At 40.3% G+C, this 24499-nt stretch overlaps 2 protein-coding genes across 2 annotated transcripts in view; one reads left to right on the forward strand and one right to left on the reverse strand.

Moving 5' to 3' along the window:
- The window catches only part of MAP4K5 (mitogen-activated protein kinase kinase kinase kinase 5), a 122764-nt gene extending 109097 nt beyond the window's left edge, over positions 1–13667 (reverse strand). The window contains exons 1-2 of the mRNA XM_055537596.1: positions 13538–13667; positions 13115–13331 (exon numbers count right to left, since the gene is read on the reverse strand). Coding sequence (XP_055393571.1) covers positions 13115–13222 — 108 coding nt within the window. The 5' untranslated portion in view covers positions 13223–13331; positions 13538–13667. The remainder of the gene's footprint in view (positions 1–13114; positions 13332–13537) is intronic.
- A 185-nt stretch (positions 13668–13852) lies between these two features.
- ATL1 (atlastin GTPase 1) overlaps positions 13853–24499 on the forward strand; it is an 87487-nt gene continuing 76840 nt past the window's right edge. Inside the window, exon 1 of the mRNA XM_055537594.1 lies at positions 13853–14003. The gene's annotated coding sequence lies outside the window, so the exon portion shown is untranslated. The remainder of the gene's footprint in view (positions 14004–24499) is intronic.

The following is a 24499-nucleotide window of genomic DNA, read 5'->3' on the forward strand; positions in this document are numbered from 1 at the left end:
AAACATAAAAATATAAGTGTAGAATAAGGTGGCAGAAATACATTAATTATTAATAGTAAAAAAGAGGTAGGGAATATATAAATACTTAATATATAAATACTTAATCACTGTTAGTGGGTGAAACTTTGGGGGGAAATAATTGGTCAAATTCACTAAAAGCTTAACATAAATCAGAAAACTTATTTCTAGACATTTACTTAAAGAAATAATTAAGGATATGCGAAAAGAATTTGTTCAAGGGTATGGATCACAGTATGCTTAATAAGGAAACACTGGAGATGATTTACTTGTTCAGCAATAATGAATTAAACATTGTACAGATACAAGGAAATAATACAAATATTAAATGTGTATAGTTACATGAAAAGTTGTGACACACTGTTAAATGAAAAAGTACATTATCAAATATATAGTCCACATAATATTCTATATATAATGTGTTTACATATAATACATATTGAGATGTATGTGTATGGGAGTGTCTCAGTCGCTATGTCCGACTCTTTGTGACTCTGTAGACTATAGCCCACAAGGCTCCTCTGACCATGGGATCTCCAGGCAAGCACACTGAGGGCAGGAGAAGGGGTTGCCATGCCCACCTCCAGGGGATCTACCAAATTTGGGGATAGAATTCGTGTTATGTCTGTCTCTCTGCGATGAAGGCGGATTCTTTACCCACTGAACCACCTGTGAAGCCCTGATTTACGTAATGTGTCCTTAATATGACTTTTTAAAAGTTTTAAAAGATATATAAAAATTTTCATCTTTCAGTAAAAGAAGTACATGTAATTTTTCATTTATTCCAATATCGCAGTTTTCTAAAATAAACACCTATTACTTAAAATGTATTTTTTGAAAAATGTAGGAAAGAAGGCTATCAATTCTGAGGCAAGGAAGAAAGAGGCAAACAGGAGGGCAAGTCCTACCCATGAATCTACAGAATGAATAGGAAATTATTCCTGGGGAAAAAAAAATTATAGGGAACCCAAGCATCTCCATTGTCTATTACATTTAGGAGCCAAAAAGCTTAAAATGCAAAAGTTGTTAATAATTTATTGCAAGTTCTGTCTATTAAAATATATTGTCATGCCCACATTGGATTCCTCCTGATACTGCTAAGGGGCAGGGTTAAAAAAAGAAGGGAGGGGGCAAAAAGGCACAAGGCACCTAAAAAAGAGGATGCATGTATGTAAGAGGTAACACATTGGTTTACAAGATATCCTTCTCGGGATATGACTTAAATTAGAGGCAACTAGAAGTAACTAGCTAATGCTACAAAAGGCAGGCTATTCTACTGCATGAAATAATTAGCATTTTATTTAACTTAGCTTACCAAATCTAGTCTATGGGACCCAGTTAATCCAGGTAACAATAAGTCTAAGTTTCCAAAAAAATGAGCACAAGAGAAGGCACATCAGGAAGGTTGTCTAACAACCAAGAACAAGAATAGTTTCTCTTTTACTTATTAATATGTAGGATGGCTATGAGCTAAGTTAATCTCCACAGTAAAAGCAAACCAAGCCTGAGCTCCAATTTGGAAAATTTAAGGGTAAGAGTAATGACCAGGTGGGTTACCAGAAAAAAGTACTTCTGAAAGTTGATGTTGAGACCTGAAGTTTATATGCATATTCAATCCAAAAAGTCTCTCACCTCTTAGCAGAGATATAAGGCTGCCAAGTCTCATCTGACCATCTGCCCATAATTTGTTTAGAGCTTTTTACATGCTGGGCAATGTGTTAAGGGCTATGTATACAGCAATGAATTTAAAGATGTAGTCCTGAGGCAGTTTGCTTTAGTAAAAAGAACAGAAATACGGAGTCAGAAGATCCGGATTCACGTCCTCACAGTGCCACCTATTAACTGTAACACCTAGAGCAAAAAGTAAGTTTCTTCTTGGGTAAATCAGAGATGACAATACATCTGTCCCACCTATCTCACAGGACTATTGTGAGGAACAAGTAATATACTGATTTTGAAAGAGCTAAACAAACATTAGTCACTCTTAGTCATTTTAACCCAATTTTATTTTTATAAAAATGTTAGAAGGTGGGGGCCAGTATGAGTCATGGGCCCAAACACCTCCAAGGATAGACTGGGCTATCAGCCGGCTTCCCACATCATCCTTTCAAAATCTCAGTGGGAGATTATGACCTTTAACAGAAGTAGAGTTATATTAGACCTAAATTCATCTTGCCTTTTTCAAAGAGTTATCTACATTCTCAAACATAATTAGTACTTCACATAATTGAAAAGCAACAGCCTCCTAATGACATTCAAACATGTCAAATACTCAAAAGTAGTCCAATGCAGCCAAGTGAAAGTGATTGCTCCAATTGATCTGATCTATAACTAAATTCCCAAATTGAAAACAAAGCCCTGAAAAACAAAAGTATCAGTTGTTAATAAGTTAATAAATATCACGTTTCTCTTCCTACATATTTGATCTGAGGCCACAATTTAAAGCTTAGAGTGAAACTTATATAAATTCTGAAAGCAAAAGTAAAATCAGTTCAGTTCAGTTGCTCAGTCATGTATGACTCCTTGCAACCCGATGGACTGTAGCACGCTAGGCTTCCCTGTCCATCACCAACTCCAGAGTTTACTCAAATTCATGTCCATCGAGTCGGTGATGCCATCCAACCACCTCATCCTCCCTCATCCCCTTCTCCTCCAACCTTCAATCTTTCCCAGCATCAGAGTCTTTGCAAATGAGTCAGTTCTTTGCATCAGGTGGCCAAAGTATTGGAGTTTCAGCTTCAATGTCAGTCCTTCCAATGAATATTTAGGACTGATCTCCTTTAGGATGGACTGGTTGGAACTCCTTGCAGTGCAAGGGACTCTCAAGAGTCTTCTCCAACACCACAGTTCAAAAGCATCAATTCTTTGGCACTCAGCTTTCTTCACAGTCCAACTCTCACATCCATACATGACTACTGGAAAAACCATAGCCTTGACTAGACACACCTTTGTTGGCAAAGTAATGTCTCTGCTTTTTATATGAGGTCTGGGTTGGTCGTAACTTTTCTGTCAAGGATCAGCATCTTTTAATTTCATGGCTGCAGTCACCATCTGCAGTGATTTTGGAGCCCAGAAAAATAAAGTCTGTCACTGTTTCCCCATTTATTTGCCATGAAGTGATGGGACCAGATGCCATGATATTTGTTTTCTGAATGTTGAGCTTTAAGCCAACTTTTTCATTCTCCTCTTTCACTTTCATCAAGAGGCTCTTTAGTTCTTCTTCACTTTCTGCCATAAGGGTAGTGTCATCTGCATATCTGAGGCCCGGCAATCTTGATTCCAGCTTGTGCTTCTTCCAGTCCAGCGTTTCTCATGATGTACTCTGCATATAAGTTAAATAAGCAGGGTGACAGTATACAGCCTTGATGTACTCCTTTCCCTCTTTGGAACCAGTCTGTTGTTTCTTGTCCATTTCTAAGTGTTGCTTCCTGACCTGCCTACAGATTTCTCAGGCAGGTCAGGTGGTCTGGTATTTCCATCTATTTCAGAATTTTCCACAGTTTGTGGTGATCCACACAGTCAAAAGCTTTGGCATAGTCAATAAAGCAGAAATACATGTTTTTTTGGAATTCTCTTGCCTTTTCTATAATCCAACAGATGCTGGCAGTTTGACCTCTGGTTCCTCTGCCTTTTTTTAAATTCAGCTTGAACATCTGGAAGTTCACAGTTCATGTACTGTTGAGTCTTGGCTTGGAGAATTTTGAGCATTACTTTGCTAGTGTGTGAGATGAGTGCAATTGTGTAGTAGTTTGAGCATTCTTTGGCATTGCCTTTCTTTGGGATTGGAATAAAAATTGACCTTTTTCAGTCCTGTGGCCACTGCTGAGTTTTCCAGATTTGCTGGCACATTGAGTGCAGCACTTTCACAGCATCATCTTTCAGGATTTGAAATAGCTCAACTGGAATTCCGTCACTTCCACTAGCTTTGTTCATAGTGATGCTTTCTAAGGCCCACTTGACCTTGCATTCCAGGATGTCTGGCTATAGGTGAGAGATCACACCATTGTGATTATCTGGGTCGTTAAGATCTTTTTTGTATAGTTCTGTGTATTCTTGCCACCTCTTTTTAACATCTTCTGCTTCTGTTAGGTCCATACCATTTCTGTCCTTTATTGAGCCCACCTTTGCATGAAATGTTCCCTTGGAATTTCTAATTTTCTTGAAGAGATCTCTAGTCTTTCCCATTCTATTGTTTTCCTCTATTTCTTTGCACTAAGAATCTACTACTAAGTTGATCTATATTCTATCACATTTGTCTTCATCAAAAACACTGGAAATGATGGTTAAAATGAAAATACTGAACCTATGAAATAAAAATAATAAGAACACTAGATGCATTATAAGCCTAAGGCTTAGGCTCTATCTAAATGTTAATTTTGGAACTGAAATTTATATAACTGCACCACTGATAGCACTGTTTTATGTCTATTTTCACAATGTTGAAAGTATTTTAAAGACTTTTATTGTTTTTGCAACATTTCTATGAAAGTAGAAAGGAATTTTAACATCATTTGCCTCTAACCATGATCCTAACCTTCAGATCCACCATCAGAACCATGATCTTTTTTAGGCAGTCGTAACATAAATCTACTTCTACACAGTAAGAAAAATAAATACAAAATAAAGAGTTTAACTAAATGATTTACAAAACAGTAAACATCCATAATAGAACACTTCATCTGAATAAAACATGTTATTTTAATAGTAACCTTACACAGTATTTAAAATAACATCAAATTAAATAACTTTTAATAAGATATCCACTAGCTTAATAAAAAACATCATTTTAAATAGATTCTCATTTCCTGCTGTTACCTATTTTTGCAAGTTATTCAATCTCTCTCACCCTAACATAACAACCCAACAATCTCTTATGTCAGATTACCAGGTTACAGAAAGGATAGTATATTCACATGTACTGTTAGTTTTTTTTTTTTTTTTTAAGTGAGTGTTTTGATAGCAAATGTCAAAGAAATAACAGGCAGAATATACTAATATGTCCATCCTCTATCACCTTCAGATTTGGAGCCATTAGCCATGTCTATTTTATTAGCATTTAAAGATTAGAGAACACCAGTGGGGAAAGATAGTAGGAGCAGACACACATCTTTTATTTTCAAAATCACGCATTAAAAAATGACCAGGGAAGATAAGAAATGGGTAAGTTATATACAACTGCTGAACTTAATTAAAATCTCAATGACTTGTATTCCTGCACCCGCCAATGAGATGCAATGATGGCAATGATGGTGTCTCAGTTCTAACTCCTAACACTAAGCTTACAGTTTAGCTGTGGAGATAGGGTTAGGTGATTCAGTAAGATAGAGAGATATTTAAGGCTTCCTCTGATTACCCAGATATCAGCTTGGCCAACTTCTTATTTACCTAAAGTCTTTTACTCAAACCTAACCTTGTGATTGCGGCCATGAAATTAAAAGACGCTTACTCCTTGGAAGGAAAGTTATGACCAACCTAGATAGCATATTCAAAAGCAGAGACATTACTTTGCCAACAAAGGTCCATCTAGTCAAGGCTATGGTTTTGCCAGTGGTCATATATGGATGTGAGAGTTGAACTGTGAAGAAAGCTGAGCACCATAGAATTGATGCTCTTGAACTGTGGTGTTGGAGAAGACTCTTGAGAGTCCCTTGGACCGCAAGGAGATCCAACCAGTCCATTCTAAAGGAGATCGGTCCTGGGTATTCTTTGGAAGGAATGATGCTAAAGCTGAAACTCCAGTACTTTGGCCACCTCATGCGAAGAGTTGACTCATTGGAAAAGACTCTGATGCTGGGAGGGATTGGGGGCAGGAGGAGAAGGAGACGACAGAGGATGAGATGGCTGGATGGCATCACTGACTGGATGGACGTGAGTTTGAGTGAACTCCGGGAGTTGGTGATGGACAGGGAGGCCTGGCGTGCTGCAATTCATGGGGTCACAAAGAGTCAGACACGACTGAGCGACTGAACTGAACTGAACTGAACCTTCTCAATGTGGCCCACAATGCTCATCCTAATATCATTTCTCAACCTACCTTCCTGATCTCACCCTGGCAACCCTGAACCCCTTAACTTGTTCAGCTTTTTCTTCTTTCCACATCTTTAGCCACCTTCTCACATCCCATACAACTTATTTATTATGCTTATTGTTTATTCACTCTCTCTTTCCCCTACAATGTAACTTCCATGAGGGCAAGAATCTTTGTCTGCACTGCTCACTGGTATATTCCAAGACCCCAGAACAGTGTCTGGCACATAAGAGGCCCTCTATAAACACCGGTTGAATCTTTACCCTTTTCCACCCTGTCATTTCCCGGCTCCATTCTAGCTCCCCATTCATCAGTGTGCCTCATCCTACCATACCCATAGGGAACAACTGGGACTGGAAATCAAGGGAGACTCTATTTCAGAGAAGAGAAGAAAAGAGGAAGGAAAAAGAAAGGTAGAGAAGGAGGTTTAAAAATTTCCCCTACCTTTTGATCCCCAACAATTCCAACCTAAGTTTTCGCATGTAATCTTTCTAAATTTTCAATTCCTCCCAAATTCTGTCTTGACTGCCTTCTTAGTCAAATTCCTTCTCTAAACTCACAACACTCCTGGGTCAATTGGGTGATAAGAGAAGTTTAAAGAATAATAACTGAAAAACTGTAATCAGACTCAATGGAAGAAAAAAAAAAAAAAAAAACAGAAACAGTGGAAGAAACATCTGCATCTCATTTCCTTTTCCCTTCATAGCTAAGCTGCTTCAAAAAGTGTTCTACATCCCCCTACTTCCTTACTGACCATTCACATCTCAACTCTTCCGCTCTGAATGAACCTTTTTGATTCCTTACTCAAATGACCACTATGTCACTCACACCTTCAAAACATTTTTATTGAGCACTTACATATATGTTAAGCACTATGTCAGGTTAGCTGATTCAGTGGTAAACACAATTTCTAGACTTGCACTTTGAGCAGAAGAGGAACGCTGACAGCAACAAAGATGAGTGACAAATGTAAGTATTATTTAAGAAGTTACCGCAGACAGATATGACTTTATCTAAGGGACAGAAAAGGCCTCCCTGAAATGCAATGTTTAAAGAGAAACGCAAACAGTAGAAGATAGAGAGATGAAAGACAAGAGGAAGGATGTTTTAGGAAAAGGAAATAGTACCTGCAAAAACTGATGGACAGAGTAGAGTGCATATAAAGAATGGAAGGAAATTCAGTGTCAGGAGAGACAGTCCTTAAAAGCCATATTATTCTAAAACTTTAATCTGTGGACAAGGAGAATAAAAAGAAATGACACAAAACCTCAGATTTAAATTTTCTGGAAGATGAAAACATTTGCCTTATCGCAATTAGAGCTGAAGGAAACAAGAATAGACTCAGGATGATAGAGATGAATTCTTGAAACTCCTTGATTTCTATGCAAAGAACTTTCTCATAACTTTTTGTTTCTTCTCAGACACCTTCAACGTATTATTTTTCTTCTAATTCTAAGACTACTGCCTTTCCTCAGCTCTCTTACAAATGTACTCTTCTAGATAAACTCACCTGTACTACACAGGTACCATCCCATAAAGTGACAGTGACTCCCAAACCTGTATCCCTGATTCAGCTCTCTTAAGGCCAGAGCTGCATTTTCTACCATCTGTTGGACATAATCACTATGTACCGTCATACATCCAAAACCAAACACAAGATCCAGAACCCACAAATCTGGTATTTCCTAATTTTGTTGGTGATACCAATAGAGTCATCCAAGCAGAAATTCTAAATGTGACTGGCTACCTGTTTTTCCCTCACTGATCACCAGGTAATTTTGATCATCTAAATACAATGCAAATCTATCATTTCCTTTCATCTCTAATACCAGTGCCTAAATTTCAGCTTGCATAAACTTTAATCTGGATTATTCAGTAACTGGTCTCTATACTTTCAGAAACTTTGTCTAATCCAGCCTCTACACTATGAGAGTTTCCCTCCTCAAGTGTTTCTTCAGTTTACAGGAAGAAGTCCAAATTCTTTGCTATGACATACAAGGTCCATTATCTGGTCCTTGTCTGCCAGTGAATGACTGAGTGAAGTCATTCAGTCAACTCTTTGCGACCCCATGGACTGAGCCTACCAGGCTTCTCCATCCATGTAATTTTCCAGGCAAGTACTAGAGTGGGTTGCCATTTCCTTCTCCAGGGGATCTTCCCGACCCAGAGATCAAACCCAGGTGTTCCACATTGCAGGCAGACACTTTAGCATCTGAGCCACCAGGGAAGCCCTGTCTGCCAGTAAATAGCTTGTACTCCCCATCTATGGAGTCTCTGCCAGGTTTGGTCCAACCAAACTTGGAAATCAGATGCAGATCCCTCAAGATTTATCATGGTTTTTCAAGCCACTAGGTATTTGCACACACTGTTTCCACAGCCTACAATTTCTTTCCCATTTGTTCACCTAGAAATCACCCTGAATTCTTTTAAAATCCAGTTAACGTCCCCACTCTTTTTAATCTTCCCTGGTTCGCATCATAGCTCTCTATCCTCTTCTCCTTTCCCTAGTCCCCACAGGAAAAAAAAAAAGTTGAGCATTTCTCCAACTTAACTTCTATTCTGGCATTTACCAAATTACGACTGCTTACATGTCTGCTTTCCTGACTAAATTATGCGTTCCTGTTGATAGGGTACTTTTTCATGTGTGCATCCCCATACCATACCATACCATACAGTTGGCACTCAACAGAAAAAAAAAACAAAAAACAAATATTTTCTAAATAAACAGAAAGAAATATTTCTTGAATAAATGAATATCTACAGAAGGGTTGTGATGTATCAAGCTTTGTTTTTATAAAATGAGATCCTGGGGTAAGCTTTAAAGTATCTAAAGTCACTCTAGAATTGTGACTTCTGGCTTGGGGAAGAGAGAGGGAGGGTATATGTAAAAGAGGGATTCATTACAGCGGACCCAGTTCATCCAGCACCCAGAAAACACAAAGAAGTAATAAGACTATGTGACAAAGATTTCTACACAAATTATAACATTATTTTAAGTTGTAAAAATTAAAAACAACAATGCGAAACTTAGAATCATTAACTAAATGATTTGTTACATGGATCTTTTAAATGGGTATTTTTGAAGACTATTTAAAAGCCAGGACTCATTTAGCCCACCTGTCAATGCAGGAGATGTGATTTCAATCCCTGGGTTGGGAAGATCCCCTGGAGAAGGAAATGGCAACTCAGTCCAGCATTCTTGCCTGGGAAATCCCATGCACAGAGGAGCCTGGTGGTCTACAGTCCATGGGGTTGCAAAAGTGTGGGACACAACTTGGTGGTTAAATAACAACAACAATTTAAAGATCAGGGAAAATGCTGGCCATTCCAATCAAGTAGAAAAAAGAATACATCATGATATCAATTTTATAAAAGCCATGTTTAAAACATATTGGTTTGAAAACTTTTAGGAAAAATGCCTGAAATAAACTATTGATATTAAATTATCAACAGTACTTATCTCTGGTTACTTTATACAACTAATATCATTCAACAAATATTTATTGAGCATCTGTCTATCTGCTACTGTACAGTAATGAGCAGAAGACATTTGTTCCTGTCCTCCTGGAGCTAAATATATCACACTTTTATAATCAATCAGAAAAAGCAATACAGGTTAGAAAAGAATACATGAGATCAACCCACTCTAAATTTATAACCCATAAAAAAGATTACTAACATTTCTCTGGAACCTAGATTGGGAACAACTTTCATAGAAATATTTGGATAAAGGCAACCTACCCAAATGACTTGTACTGTTAGTTGTAAACTGTATCATGACAATTGTCTAGATCACTATGGACAGAAGGTAGCAGAGACACTATCTCTCCAGGCTTCCTCCTTCTGTTGGAAGATTTTAAAATTAATGTTAATTATAAATAAAATTTGCTTACTTGAAATTTAATCTCTCATACATCTTCCACTACATTTCTTTTCTCCTTGTGTTTCTTTCCCCTCCACTATTTCCTGCTTTCACCTTCAATAATCTAACCCATTTATTTAAAATAATCTTTGTAATAGTCTTCTTTCAACCCAGGAATAGCCAGTTTGAGTTCTGCCCTCCTGGGGATTCTCAAAAAAGACAGGAGCTTCAGAGGCGATCTGTGCCTCTGAATAACAAAAATAATTCACCAAAAAATCTCAAAGCTGTGGTACTTTCAAAGCTCCAGGTCCATAAGATAGAAAAAGAAATAAAGAACTTTCCTGGAGGTCCAGTGGTTTAAGACTCTGCACTTCCAGTGCTTCACTGTAATTATTTTGCTAGTTTACATCACAGACTGAAATTCTTCTAAAACTTCCTAGGATTTTCAGCTCATCCTAAACACAGTAATAAATAATAAATTAAGTGCTCTGAGTTAAAAACTTCAATGCTACAGTTTGAATGTTACATGTTTTTAGGCATATTAAGGAGTAAATACACAGACTTAAAATTCTGTAGGTTTTAAAATATTGACAATGGATATGCTATGAAATAGTTTTCCAGAAATATTTTTCCTAGGGAACTCAAGTAATTGAAATTTGTAATAAAAATACGTATGCAGGATATAATCGGCATTACAAGAATATATTATATAGAGTATTGAATGTTAACTTAGTGTTGTGATGTTAAAAGCATACGCCCAAAGAAGTAGGGGACAGAATTACTGATAGTCATTCATTCATCAGTTCTGTGCCAGGCACAATTCTAGGTACTATTAGAGACAGAGCAGTGAGTAAAACAGATAAAATTCCTGCCCTCGGGGAGTATGTTCGTGGATTGAGATAGATAACAAACAAGGAAAAAATAAGTAAACCATTAGAGTAGTAAGTGCAAAGGGAAAAGAAGTAGGAAAAAAAGATTGAAAGGGTATAAAAGCAGGGAGGGAAGGGAGCAAGCCATGTGGCTGCCTGAGGAAAGCCATTCTGAGCAGCAGGGATAGCCAGAACAAAGGCCAAAAGGTAGGAAGATGTACATTCTGTTTAAGAAAGAGCAAGCAGGCTGGTGTTGCTAGAAGACAATGAAGGAGGGGGAAGAGTAATAAATGAGGCCAGAGAGATAGTGGGGAAGGTCTATCTAGGGCCTCCTGGAAGAGCACTGGAGTAAGGCTTTCCTGGACAGTTAGGATAATAACAGTTGGAAATTTAGGAGGGAGGTGATCCCGGGTAATTAGAACAAAGGAAAACAAAAGACAAGGAACCAGGATTTTGAGGATGTTTAGGAATCAGCAACTGGCTTGCTGTGGAATGAATATACACACAAAATGAGGGAGCATGAATATGAGAGAAGGGGATCATATGTGAGGTGGGAGGTTGAAGGTGCTGTATGATAAATATTCTGTCTTTGATCCTCTGTTTAGGAACTGTAGAAGAGAGATAGGGCAGGGAGGCACCAGGGTAAAAAGTAATCTTAGCTGCCCCTTTAATATAACCTTTTGCTTTCCCTGGCAAGAATAAAACCCCACTCCAGATAACTGCTTTAGTTGTTATATTTATAAAGAAAAATGGTAAAAGTCTTGGGATTTCTGTGGGGAACACTTTAAATGTTCTTATAGTAGGAAGGAGAGAAAATATACAGGAACTGGAATTCAGATTACTGTATTATTAACATGAACTGAATTGATGATGAACAACTGTATGATTAACATTAACTAGTAATACATAGTGAATCATAAAAAGAAGATGACTAAAAAGCGGGACTGAGAAAGCAAATAGGAATTTCAAGTTTTTAAAGATCATTCCACAAAATGGCTAATTCATGAATAAACAAGAGTTAACTTGTTTATTATATATTATATATCTAATTCTATATAAAGAGGATTCTGGATTCTATTATAATTATCCACTTTGAATTAAAATTATTCACAAGGCAAAAGCTGGAGCCTTCCTTTCAATTCAACATCCCATACAGAACAGTACCTAGTACAGAAGATGCAAATGCTTGTTTAAATAAAAATCCTACCCTTTACTTTTCATCTCAACAGAATCAAAGTGTTAGAGCTTCTTAACACAACCTCAAATTGTTACTATTAATAGGGAGGATATTAACAAAAACAGAAGTTAGGAAGAAAGGATGATTTTCTTCCATATTACCACCTGTGCAAAACAACATACCCCCAGAGGATTCTACTGGTTAATTAACCATATAACACAAGGCCAGTTTCAAGTACAAGCAGGAGTGTTACTTGGAATAATGGCATACATAACATGATTAAATCCAATAAACAAAGCTGTTCCAAATCCAAGAAAATTTCCCTCAATATATCCACATGAGTTGCAGTAGAGATCCCTTTTTGAAACAGAAAACAAAAAGCATAGACAATCTGAAACAATCTCTTTAATCTTGATCCTTCAAGAACTCAGTGAACTTAGGGAACTGGGTTTGCTTCTCTGTATGTTTTTTCAAATCTCAAATTGAGAGTAACATCCTCATCTTTCCTTCCAAATAAAGCAAACAAGTACAATTAAAAGGACAGCAGCTCTTAACCACTCTTGGTCATGGGATGTTATAAATTCCAAAGAGAGGAACTGCTAAAGTAGAAAAAGGAATCACCTGATACAAATAATGAAACTTGTGCTGGGAAAAGCATTGTTCTACATATGATAATGTTTATGCCCAAGCCACTTTTTAGACTGCTTGCAGATAAAACTGAGAGGAAGGATTTCACAGGACTTTTTAAACCACGATTATCCATCCAAAAGTTTTCTTATGCAAATGTCGGAATGTCAATATACTTTCTTGTCTCCCGACTTCCAGGAAGCATTTTTCCATGCTAAGACAAGAACATTTTCAAGTGCAACTCCGTAAGCAGATTCGAACTCCCCTGGATACCATAAATAAGCATGAAAAAAGCCTATATACCACAAAAAAAGTACAAAGGTAGTTTGCAAAGGTGTGATTAGTTCTGCTTGTTGGAGCGATTAGAGCAAGCAGTGAATAGAAGGTGCCCTGAAACCGAGGACACGGAACCACGGCCGCGGCATCTCCAAAATGCAACAATAAAAGCATCCTGCCCCCTCCTCATACTCCCCAGAAAGTGGCCGATTCCAGGAAGCCAGCTGACCGCAGGAAAAGAGTCCGGCCTGCCTCACCTTATAGACGTCCCCGTAGGTGCCGCTGCCGACCCTCTGAACGAGCTCGTAGTCCTGCTGCGGGTTACGCCTCAGGATGTCGGCCCCAGGCCGCAGAGGGGCCTCCATCTTCACTCAGGGCCCGGCCCCCGCCGGCTCTGCCCGCGGCGCCCCGATTCCCGCTAACGAAGACGAGAGACGCCGCTTCCCAACATGGAGCCTCTGCCCGCAACTCCGCCTGCACGAGGGACAAGCAGAGGCTACAATCCCGAGCGGCCCAGCCCCTTCCCTTCCGCCCGTCCGGGGACCGCGGACCAGCCGGCCTGGAAGAGTCCCTGGCGCCCCGCCGCCGCGTTCCGGCCGCGGCCCTTCCCCCTCCCAGGCCGCCCGCGAACTGCCGAACCGGGTCTGCCCGCCCGCCGGCGCTCGGGATCGGCAGGATACCTCAGGGGGGCGGCCCCGCTCTTTGTTGAGCGCCGCGCCCGGGACCTACTTCCTCGCCCGCGCCTGCGTGCTGCTTCCCGGCTCCCGCCGGCTGCTCCAGGTCCCCCGCCGCCACCGCCGTCTCTCCCCGCTGCACCGCACGTCCTCTCGCGGGCGGCTGAGGCGCGTACCGTCGCCGCCGCCGCCGCACCACGTTCCCCACCCGGGGCTGCGTCACCGGGAGACACGTTCCCGGCCAGCGTGGGTCGGGCGCCCAGAGGCCCGCCCGAGCGCGCCGGCCGCGGGGCCAGAGTGCCGCCCTGAGGCCTGCTCGGGACACGACACTCTCCCGGCCGGGCCGCCGCGCCCCCTCGCCCGGCGCGTCCCACCGGGCCCAGGCTCTTCTCCCCACCCGCGGGTGTTAGGGACGCCCCCGGTGCATTTGTGGGCGGACGCGATTCGGCTAAACCGCCCCCTGCTTTGTCAGGTAAACTTAGAGAGTGACGGGTGGCGGGAGAAGGGTGGGCACGAGGCAGACGGGAACGCGGCCCCCGCCCAGTTCAGAGAAGGTACGTTGAGGGCACTGGGCCAGGAGTCAGCTGGCAGTGGGGCGCCAGGGAAGGAGGTGGGGAAGTGCCAGGTTAACTAAATCGCGGCACACCCTACTGCACCGTCCTGTTCTGCAGATCATTCCCAGTGGTACCAGTTTGAGGCTTCCCTACACACCTGTGCAACCTGTCTTCTATGAGTTTTCCCAAGACATTTCTGAAAGTCTGAATTCTTAGGAAGTCTCAGTGCCAGTATCCCAGTTGGGCACACGCGGTGTCTCAATGCGGATATTGCTCCTTTATTTGAGTCAGGAGCTTTGCAGAAGCTGAGACAGAATTAGGGACCACAACCTGGTTCTGGTTCTACCACTTCCTCAGTATGTGACCCAGGACAAGAAAGACATCGTATTTGGCAATGTCTCCCTATCTGCAGCTTGAAGATAGCGTTTTGCATCTGACACCCAAGAAAGTGTTTATAAAGCATCTTACAGGATTATAAAGAGGGTTATCAAAATATAAAAGGTTTAAAAATACTTCACAATGTACAAAATATGGAACAGGAGTTTAGGGAAGTAATTTGGCTGATATTTCACAGGCTGTTTTGCGGTTTCAGTTCTAGTCTTGTTCTGAAGGTAGAAATAACCTTACCAGTTTGTATACTGGCAAAGTTATTTCTAGAGCCCCGTGAAGGTTTGAACAAAAAAGCCAGTTTAACACTTGGCTGATGCATTTAGTGACTGAAAAATCACAAAAGAGCAAGTTGTAGATGTTGCCTTGTGGCTTTGAATATCCAATTCAATTCCATTCGTGGCAGTTTCCCCTTGTTGTTGGCCATTGTAATCAATTGCATAATGTAGAAATTAAATTCACACCTTAACAGGACAGGGAAGATATGTATTTTCTTGTGCTCTCTGCACAAAGGGCACTTATTTAGGGAACATAAGCTCAGACTTATATGTTCTATGGACAAAGCCTATGTGTTTGCTGAATTGAAAAAATTGTTGAAGAACAGTTCCTTCTTTCAAAGCTTCTTGGCACTTGTTTTGGTGGGCAAATACTTTTGGCTTCAATAACTTAAAATCTTTTCAAATGTTCTATTGGCATCCTAGTACTTATTTACTGTCGTAGATTCTTATTTTCTCCTTTGACCCTATAAGCATTAATCCTTTTTCTAGTCTATAATTTAATACTTGCATTACTCCTCAGAGAATTTGAGGCAGAATACAGAAAATGCATACTATAACATAAGATAAAAATGAGGAAATAGGTATGATGTTAAAGGAAAAATGGGATACCAGAACAATACAGCAAATTGGCTGAAGCAGAAAGTTTTATAGTGTTTTTGAGATCACAGTAAACCAGTTGATCGAGAGAGAGGTGCATCTTTTCCTGTTACTAAGAGTTTAAGAAAACTTATCTCATGGGCCTTCCTAAAGTGGAAACTCTGAATTCCCTGTTTGAAACAAATATCTTTCTGACAATCTTTTAGGCATGTTATTCTTGAAACACAGTGTTTGATATGAATTAGGCAATAAAAAGTTTGAGGTCATAGGCTTCACCAAGATCCTGGAGTGCAGATACTTTATGTTGCCAGTAATGGCAATGACATATGCTTTGACCATCAACCCAGAGCTGGATAGTATGGAAAAAGTCAAGGTTCTATGTGGTGATTCAGAAATGTCTGCCATAATCATTATTTTACTCATAACACAACCGTTCCAAGGAAAAAACATCTGCTTTATACTACAAGAGAATTTAAAAATTTTTAAATACTAGTTAATTTTATCAAGGTCAGTGAAGTCATAGCTTGTGTGTTAAATATTACATGGTTAGTAAAGAAATTCACATTAAATTTCCATAAAATAAACATATAGTGCATAAATTTAATTTTACATCCTAAACAATTAAGCACATGGTTTCAAAATGGAAGGTTACATAACAATAAAAAGATTTAGCTTACACAAGAGTTTCTTACAGACCACCAGTTTTTACAATGCCAGGGTATTGAATAAGAATAAATATAACTTGATATGATTGTCATGTATTCTTTGGGTCTTAATATCTGACATGTAAATATCTTCCATGTTTTACTGTTACCTACCTTATATGGTTTGCCCTATGCTTTTTAGTGTTTTTCCCTTCTTTCAGAGTTTTTTAGTAAAATGCTAATTATAATCTTTGGCCTCTGGTTTCAATTTTAGCCAAGGATGAATTTTTTAAATTGGGGGACATAGGGACTTCCCTGGCTAGGTTAAGACATCACACTTCCATTGCAGGAGGCACAGGTTAGATTACTGGTCAGCGAACTAAGTTCCTGCATGCTGCACAGCGCAGCCAAAATATAGAGGAAAAAAAAAAATCAGGGGACATAAAATTTTTTAACTTCTACCTAGGTAAGTTTCACAATTTGCTAACCAAGAAATAATGGTTAAGTAAAATCCTCAAGTGTGACAAAAAAAGCATAAGGACAGTAATTTAATATGGAACATATAGACTTAAGCATTGTAATCTGATGAATCTTCCAACATAAGCTAGTTGCAAAATGTAACTTGATGTAGTTGAGCTTTATAGGTTCATTAACTGTAAATCAATTAAATATTGGAAGACATTGGCCACCGTCATGATTCGTATTTTCAAATAATTAAACTATTCTTTCTGTTACTAATGAGGTTCAGTTGTCTGTTGAGGCCAAAACTGTGTTTTCAAAGTATAGGAGAATTCCCTTTTGTTCTAGAGAGCAGTAGAACATGTATCTCTTTCAGAATCAGTATCTGGTCATTATGATGGGAGTTTTAAAAAGAGTTGAGGAACCCAGTGCACATCTTTTTTAAAAAATCTAGTTTGATTATCTGATGTGTAACCTTGATCCCCAGGCTGGTTTTTAAGTTTATATGAGAATTGATAGCTGCTGCTGCTGCTGCTGCTAAGTCACTTCAGTCGTGTCCAACTCTGTGCGACCCCATAGATGGCAGCCCACCAGGCTCCCCTGTCCCTGGGATTCTCCAGGCAAGAGTACTGGAGTGAAGTGCCATTGCCTTCTCCAGAAAAACAGAGATGAAGAGAAATTTTTCCAGAGGGCACAGTTTTGATTAGAACATCTGGGGGTGGGGTGGGGGAAAGAACATCTGGTTGTCCTCTGTGTTAGGAATGAAAGATAGCCTGAGGTATGGCTCTGTACTCATTTATGCAGAGTAATTAATAAGTTGGCAGTAACTTGGAGAGATCAGAAATAAGGAAGTCAGTGGGAGATACATTATGAATGGAATATCAAAATTGGTTCATAGTGTGAAAATATCTTGTGAACCATTTGACTGCCCACAAGAGGGCGTCCATCCCAATAATCAGATATAAAAGATAATCTGTCCTATGAATGTCAGTCAGCCTCTGCCCAGTCACCCTAGTTCAGTGGGGCCATGTGGCAATAGGAGTGGAGGCTAAAGGGAATTCAGTGGCATGGACTTCCACTTGCCAAGGGTAATAAGGTTACTGCCACTATGCAGTATTTAACTTGCTTATAGCAGAGTCACTTGCCTTTGCAGTGACCCTTGCTGTGCTGTGCATAGTCATTCAGTCATGTCTGACTCTTTGCAGCCCCATCGACAGAGGAGCCTGGCGGGCTACAGTTCATGGGGATTCTCCAGGCAAGAATACTGAGTGGGTTGCCATGCCCTTCTCCAGGGGATCTTCCCAACCCAGGGATTGAACCCAGGTCTCCCACATTGTAGGTGGATTCTTGACCATCCGAGCCATGAGGAAAGCCCAAGGATACTGGAGTGGGTAGCCTATCCCTTCTCCAGGGGATCTTTCTGACCCAGGAATCCAACTGGGGTTTCCTGCATTGCAGGCGGATTCTTTACCAGCTGAGCTATCAGGGAAGCCCCTCAGTGACCCTTAGTAAGGTACTATTCCCTAGACAGACCAGTCAGTCACCTGGTGGCAGTTTAATTAAACCACATCCTTTTGATTATGGAGGAATGAGCAATTTGTCCTCATGGGGTAGCTATGTATGTATGTACATACCTATAGTATATACATACATAGTCCAGATACAGGCTTACCGACCCTTTAGGTACTGGGTGTTATATTTTTTGAACCCAAAGATATGGTTCAAAAAAAAGGTGGCAAAGAAGTAGGAGCAGGTACAATGAAAGTTAGTCTATGTACTTTATTTGAGCCTTCCAGACCAGCTCAGGCCACCCCAGTATATACCTTTCCATTTGACAATGGAATTCTGCCCCTGTTCAATTTGTGAGTCATCAGATAACACCCAGTACCTATAGTCATATGTGTACATAGTCCAGATACAGGCTTACCGTCCCTGCTTGGGAAACTTCTACTAGTACCACAATTCATGGACTATTTCATCACCATGTATCACAAACAACATTAAATTTGGGCAGGAAACTCATGGGAAGTATGGTAATGGAGTCATGCCCATGAAGTGAACTGATCTTACCTCAGACCCATCACTTAGAAGCAGTTAGTATGATACCACAGAGGAAAGTCATGCTGAAGGATCAGTTGGCTGAGAGATAACCCTTATGAGGATATGATACAGGATTTAAGTCAGTATCCAATACATATTGCCATCTACCCCATATTCAGAATGCACAGGCCTAGGAACCAGAGACATGGAAACTCAATGGACATGAGTTTGAGTAAGCTCCAGGAGGTGATGATGGACAAGGAAGCCTGGTGTGCTGCAGTCCATGGGGTCACAGAGTCAGACACAATCGAGTGACTGAACTGAACTGAGGAACCAAGGGATAGAAGTAAGTAAGTATTAGGAATTATTATTATTCCTAATAATTCAGTTGAAGAATTTTTGTCTATACAACTTGAACTCTAAAACATTGGGTGTGATGGATCTGAAGGCCCTAGTGTCCAAGGGACAGATACTTTCCCCAGGTAACCCAGTCACAGTTCCATTAAATAGGAAGCTTTTTTTGGCTAAATAATATTCCATTGTATGGATATACCACATTTGGTTATCCATTGATAGTTACTGGCATTTAGGTTGATTCTACCTTTTGGCTACTAAAAGCAATGCTCTTAGAACATTCCTGTGCAAGTTTTTGCATGAACATATACTTTCATTTCTTTGGGATTGGAATGAAAAACTGACCTTTTCCAGTCCTGTGGCCACTGAAGAAAACTAAGATCATGGCCTCTGATCCCATCACTTCATGGTAAATAGATGGGGAAACAGTGGCTGACTTTATTTTGGGGGGCTCCAAAATCACTGCAGATGGTGATTGCAGCCATGAAATTAAAAGACACTTACTCCTTGGAAGGAAAGTTATGACCAACCTAGATAGCATATTCAAAAGCAGAGACATTACTTTGCCAACAGAGGTCCATCTAGTCAAGGCTATGGTTTTTCCAGTGGTCATGTGTGGATGTGAGAGTTGGACTGTGAAGAAAGCTGAGCACCGAAGAATTGATGCTTTTGAACTGTGGTGTTGGAGAAGACTCTTGAGAGTCCCTTGGACTGCAAGGAGATCCAACCAGTCCATCCTAAAGGAGATCAGTCCTGGGTGTTCATTGGAAGGACTGATGTTGAAGCTGAAACTCCAGTACTTTGGCCACCTCATGTGAAGAGTTGACTCATTGGAAGAGACTCTGATGCTTGGAGGGATTGGGGGCAGGAGGAGAAGGGGACGACAGAGGATGAGATGGTTGGTAGGAAGGCATCACCGACTCAATGGACATGAGTTTGAGTGCACTCTGGGAGTTGGTGATGGACAGGGAGGCCTGGCGTGCTGCGATTCATGGGGTCGCAAAGAGTCAGATACGACTGAGCGACTGAACTGATAACTTTGATTTGTTGGGGGGGCATATATCTAAGAGTGGAATTGCTGGGTCATATGGTAACTCTAAATTTTGCCAGACTGTTTTCCAAAGTGGCTATATTCCCAACCAGCAGTTTCAGTTTCACCAACACTTTTTATTGTCTTTCTTTCTGATTACTGTCATCCTGGTCAGTCTGAAGTGATGTCTCATTGTAGTTGTTTAAATTTTGATCTGCATTTCCCTAGTGACTAAAAATGTTAAATCGTCTTTTCATGTGTTTCTTGGCCATTTGTATGTCCTCTATGAAGAAATGTCTATTTAGATCCTCTGCCCATTTTTAAAAAATTGTGTTATTTGTATTTTTACTGTATCATACTGATACCTCAGATTCCAATTCAACACCATAGGGTTCATTCTATCCTTCTCCTTTCCTAATTATAACTTCATCTCCAAAAGCAAGAAATCTGGCTCTGATTATGTACCACGTATTGACTCAATTCTAGAGCATACACAAATAATTTCAGAATTGCTAACCTACGTATGTCCTAGAAGAAAAATGAATTATGAACTAAAGAACAATGCTTGTGTACAGTTTTTGTCTTCAGTCTTGTAGCATGCCATCAAAATACTATTTTCTATAGCTCCTTGGGTTTAGAAAATGCGTCAGTGTAGTTACGTTATTCACCTGTAATATGGTTAGGTTCACTTTTTTTGTTTTTAACTATTTGTAATTCCACTTTGAGTTCCTTCCACTCCTCTGCCCATATCCTGATTGATTTTAGTTACTTATTTATTTTGGAGAATGTGAACCATTACCATGGTTCTAACAGTGTGGGCTACATAAAAAGGTTACACTTAGAGAAGTATCAGCCCTCCTAATCCTTTCCACCCTATTCCCATTCTCCCATTGCTTCCATCCTATTCCCACCTGTCTGCTGTAGATAACTGATCTCACTGGTTTCTGGTTTGCCCTGTATTTCTTTTGCACAGATGAGCAGATATATTTTTTTAATATCCTTTTCTTTCTTATATGGTAGGTAGAATATTTGTGCTTTGTTTTTTTTTTCCATTTAATAACGTAGTATTCTGGAAATCAATATGTATCAATTCATAAAGATCTGTGATTTTATTTAAGATTTATTTATTTTTGGATGTACTGGGTCTTTGTTGCTGTGCCTGGGCTTTTGTCTAATAGCAGCATGCAGGGGCTACTCTCTCATTGTGATGCACAGGCTTCTCATTTCAGTGGCTTCTCTTGTTGTGGAGCATGGGCTCTAGGCTCGAGGGCTTCAGTAGTTGCAGCTCATGGGCTCAGGAGTTATGGTGCTGGGGCCTAACTGCTCCAAGGCTTGTGGGATCTCCCTGGACCAGGGATTAAACCTGTGTCCTCTGCTTTGGCAGATGAATTCCTAACCACTGGAACACTAGGGAAGCCCCAGTATTCTTTGCTATCAGTTCAGTTCAGTCGCTCAGTCGTGTCCGACTCTGCAACCCCATGAACCACAGCACGCCAGGCCTCCCTGTCTGTCACCAACTCCCGGAGTCCACCCAAACTCATGTCCATTGAGTCGGTGATGCCATCCAATGATCTCATCCTCTGTCGTCCCCTTTTCCTCCTGCCCCCAATCCCTCCCAGCATCAGGGTCTTTTCCAATGAGTCAGCTCTTCACATGAGGTGGCCAAAGTATTGGAGTTTGAGTTTCATCATCAGTCCTTCCAATAACACCTAGACTGATCTCCTTTAGAATGGACTGGTTGGATCTCCTTGCAGTCCAAGGGACTCTCAAGAGTCTTCTCCAACACCACAGTTCAAAAGCATCAATTCTTTGGCACTTAGCTTTCTTTATAGTCCAACTCTCACATCCATACATGACCACTTGAAAAATTATAGCCTTGACTAGACAGACCTTTGTTGGCAAAGTAATGTCTGCTTTTTTAATATGCTGTCTAGGTTGGTCATAACTTTCCTTCCAAGGAGTAAGCGTCTTTTAATTTCATGGCTGCAATCACCATCTGCAGTGATTTTGGAGCCCAGAAAAATAAAGTCAGCCACTGTTTCCACTGTTTCCCATCTATTTCCCATGAAGTGATGGGACTGGATGCCGTGATCTTAGTTTTCTGAATGTTGAGTTCTAAGCCAACTTTTTCACTCTCCTCTTTCACTTTAATCAAGAGGCTCTTTAGTTCTTCACTTTCTGCCGTAAGAGTGGTGTCATCTGTATATCTGAGGTTATTGATATTTCTCCTGGCAATCTTGATTCCAGATTATGCTTCATCCAGCCTGCCTTTTCGCATGATGTACTCTGCATATAAGTTAAATAAGCGGGATGACAATATATTTGTCCCAGTTGTCATCGGGACATATTCCTGTCCTGATTTGGAACCAGTCTGTTGTTCCATGTCCACTTCTAACTGTTGCTTCTTGACCTGCATACAGATTTCCCAGGAGGTAGGTGAGGTGGTTTGGTATTCCCATCTCTTTAAGAATTTCCCACCTTGTGTTGTGATCCACTCAGTCAAAGGCTTTAGTCAATAAAGCAAATGTAGGTTTTTTTCTGGAACTTTCTTGCTTTTTCGATGATCCAGCAGATGTTGGCAGTTTGATCTCTGGTTCCTCTACCTTTTCTAAAATTCTTTCCTATAGCTGCATAGTTTTCCGTTCTGTGAAGGAAATTGCAACCCACTCCAGAATTCTTGGGTAGAGAACTCCATGGACAAAGGAGCCTGGCATGCTACAGTCCATGGGGTCGCAAAGAGTCAGAAATGACTGAGGACTGTCACTCATATTCTCCTATATATGGGCATTTAGCTTATTTCCAATGTATTACAATAACAAAAAATGCTTCAATAAATTATTCTGTATGTATTTTCATACTGTTGGTATTTCTTTAGAGTAGATTAAACTTAACAGTTTTGAAAAATAAACATGTTCTAACAATGTCCACTGAAAGAGTTTAGAAACAGTGAAATTCCAGCTAGCAGTGAACACAGCTAGCACTCAGATCTTGGTTTCTAAATTCCTTTTCTCATTAAAAGCAGCCTGAGTTTCTTGGCGGAACTAGTTCTGAGGCAGGAAAAATACCAGGGAAACTTGAAACATTTTCTTGTGCCATAAAACAAGGGAAATGATGAAAGACAAATAGGACATGTCACAAGGACACAGGTGTTAACTTGAAGGGGCTACCATTGGTCAAATTTAGGGCAATTTGAGCATTACAAAGAATAATGATGGTAAATAATACAATAAAGTTTTTCTTTAGATTACATGAATTCGTGAAGTGGATAGTGGTACTTAACAAACAAAGATGGGAGAGGAAATGCCAGCTATTAAATGTAAAGTATAGAAGAAAAGGTATTAAAAAGATTTTAATCTGAAGTTGATTCAGGCAGGGATGTCAGTGGATGCTAAAAACCGTTGAATACAAAGTTCTTGGCCAAGACATTCACACAGTCTTAAGTATTATCTCACAGATTACTTATTAACAACAGGAGAAAATGGTTTTTTAAAAAAATAAATCCCTTCTTCAATTAGGAATAGATGTTGAATTGTATATATAACTTTGGTGGGTAGAATCTACTGTATTCTTTTGTTGTTTTGGTTTTTTAAAAATACTTATATATTTGGCTGCACTGAGTCTCAGTTGCAGCACTTGGGATCTTTCAGTTGTGGCATATGGGATCCAGTTCCCTGACCAGGGATGGAACCCAGGCCCCCTGCATTGGGAGTGCAGAGTCATAGCCACTGGACCACCAGGGAAGTCCCTACTGTACTCCTTTCTAATGGGATTCACCTGAAAGGGATTATCAGGCTGGAATGTGAGCTGAGAATTATAATAAAGAAATATAAGAAAAGCAGAACATTCTTGTTTTTGTTCAGTGCATTTGGTTTGTAGGTACGGAGTGAGATAATTTCTATCATCCTATATTGGCTCATTAGTGTTTATGGAATGCAACTCTATTGAAGACAGTCCCCTTTGGCTCAGATGGTAAAGCGTCTGCCTGCAATGTGGGAGACCCAGGTTTGATCCCGGAGTCAGAAAGATCCCCTGGAGAAGGAAATGGCAACCCACTCCAGTACTCTTGCCTGGAAAATTCCATGGACAGAGGAGCCTTGTAGGCTACAGTCCATGGAATCGTAAAGAGTCGGACACGACTGAGCGACTTCACTCGCTCAAACTTGGTTTACAGTGTTCTGAGGTCATAGAACAATTAACTGAAATAGGATTGCACAAGATTTGGCAATGGTGAGTGAGAGAGTTTGGTTTTTGACATATTGATTTTGAAGTGTCAGTAGGAAAACAAAGTGAAGATGGCCTTAGGCAATTACAGACTCAGCCTTGGAATGATGATTTTCTTTCCTCAAGAAAGCTTAAGACTAGATGAATAGATTTGGGAATCAATAGCATCAATGGCGGAGAAGGCGATGGCACCCCTCTCCAGTACTCTTGCCTGGAAAATCCCATGGACGGAGGAGCCTGGTAGGCTGCAGTCCATGGGGTCGCGAAGAGTCGGACATGACTGAGCAACTTCACTTTCACTTTTCACTTTCATGCATTGGAGAAGGAAATGGCAACCCACTCCAGTGTTCTTGCCTGGAGAATCCCAGGGACAGGGGAGCCTGGTGGGCTGCCGTCTATGGGGT

Source organism: Bubalus kerabau, chromosome 10, assembly GCF_029407905.1.
Source record: "Bubalus kerabau isolate K-KA32 ecotype Philippines breed swamp buffalo chromosome 10, PCC_UOA_SB_1v2, whole genome shotgun sequence".
NCBI classification, from domain to species: Eukaryota; Metazoa; Chordata; class Mammalia; order Artiodactyla; family Bovidae; genus Bubalus; species Bubalus kerabau.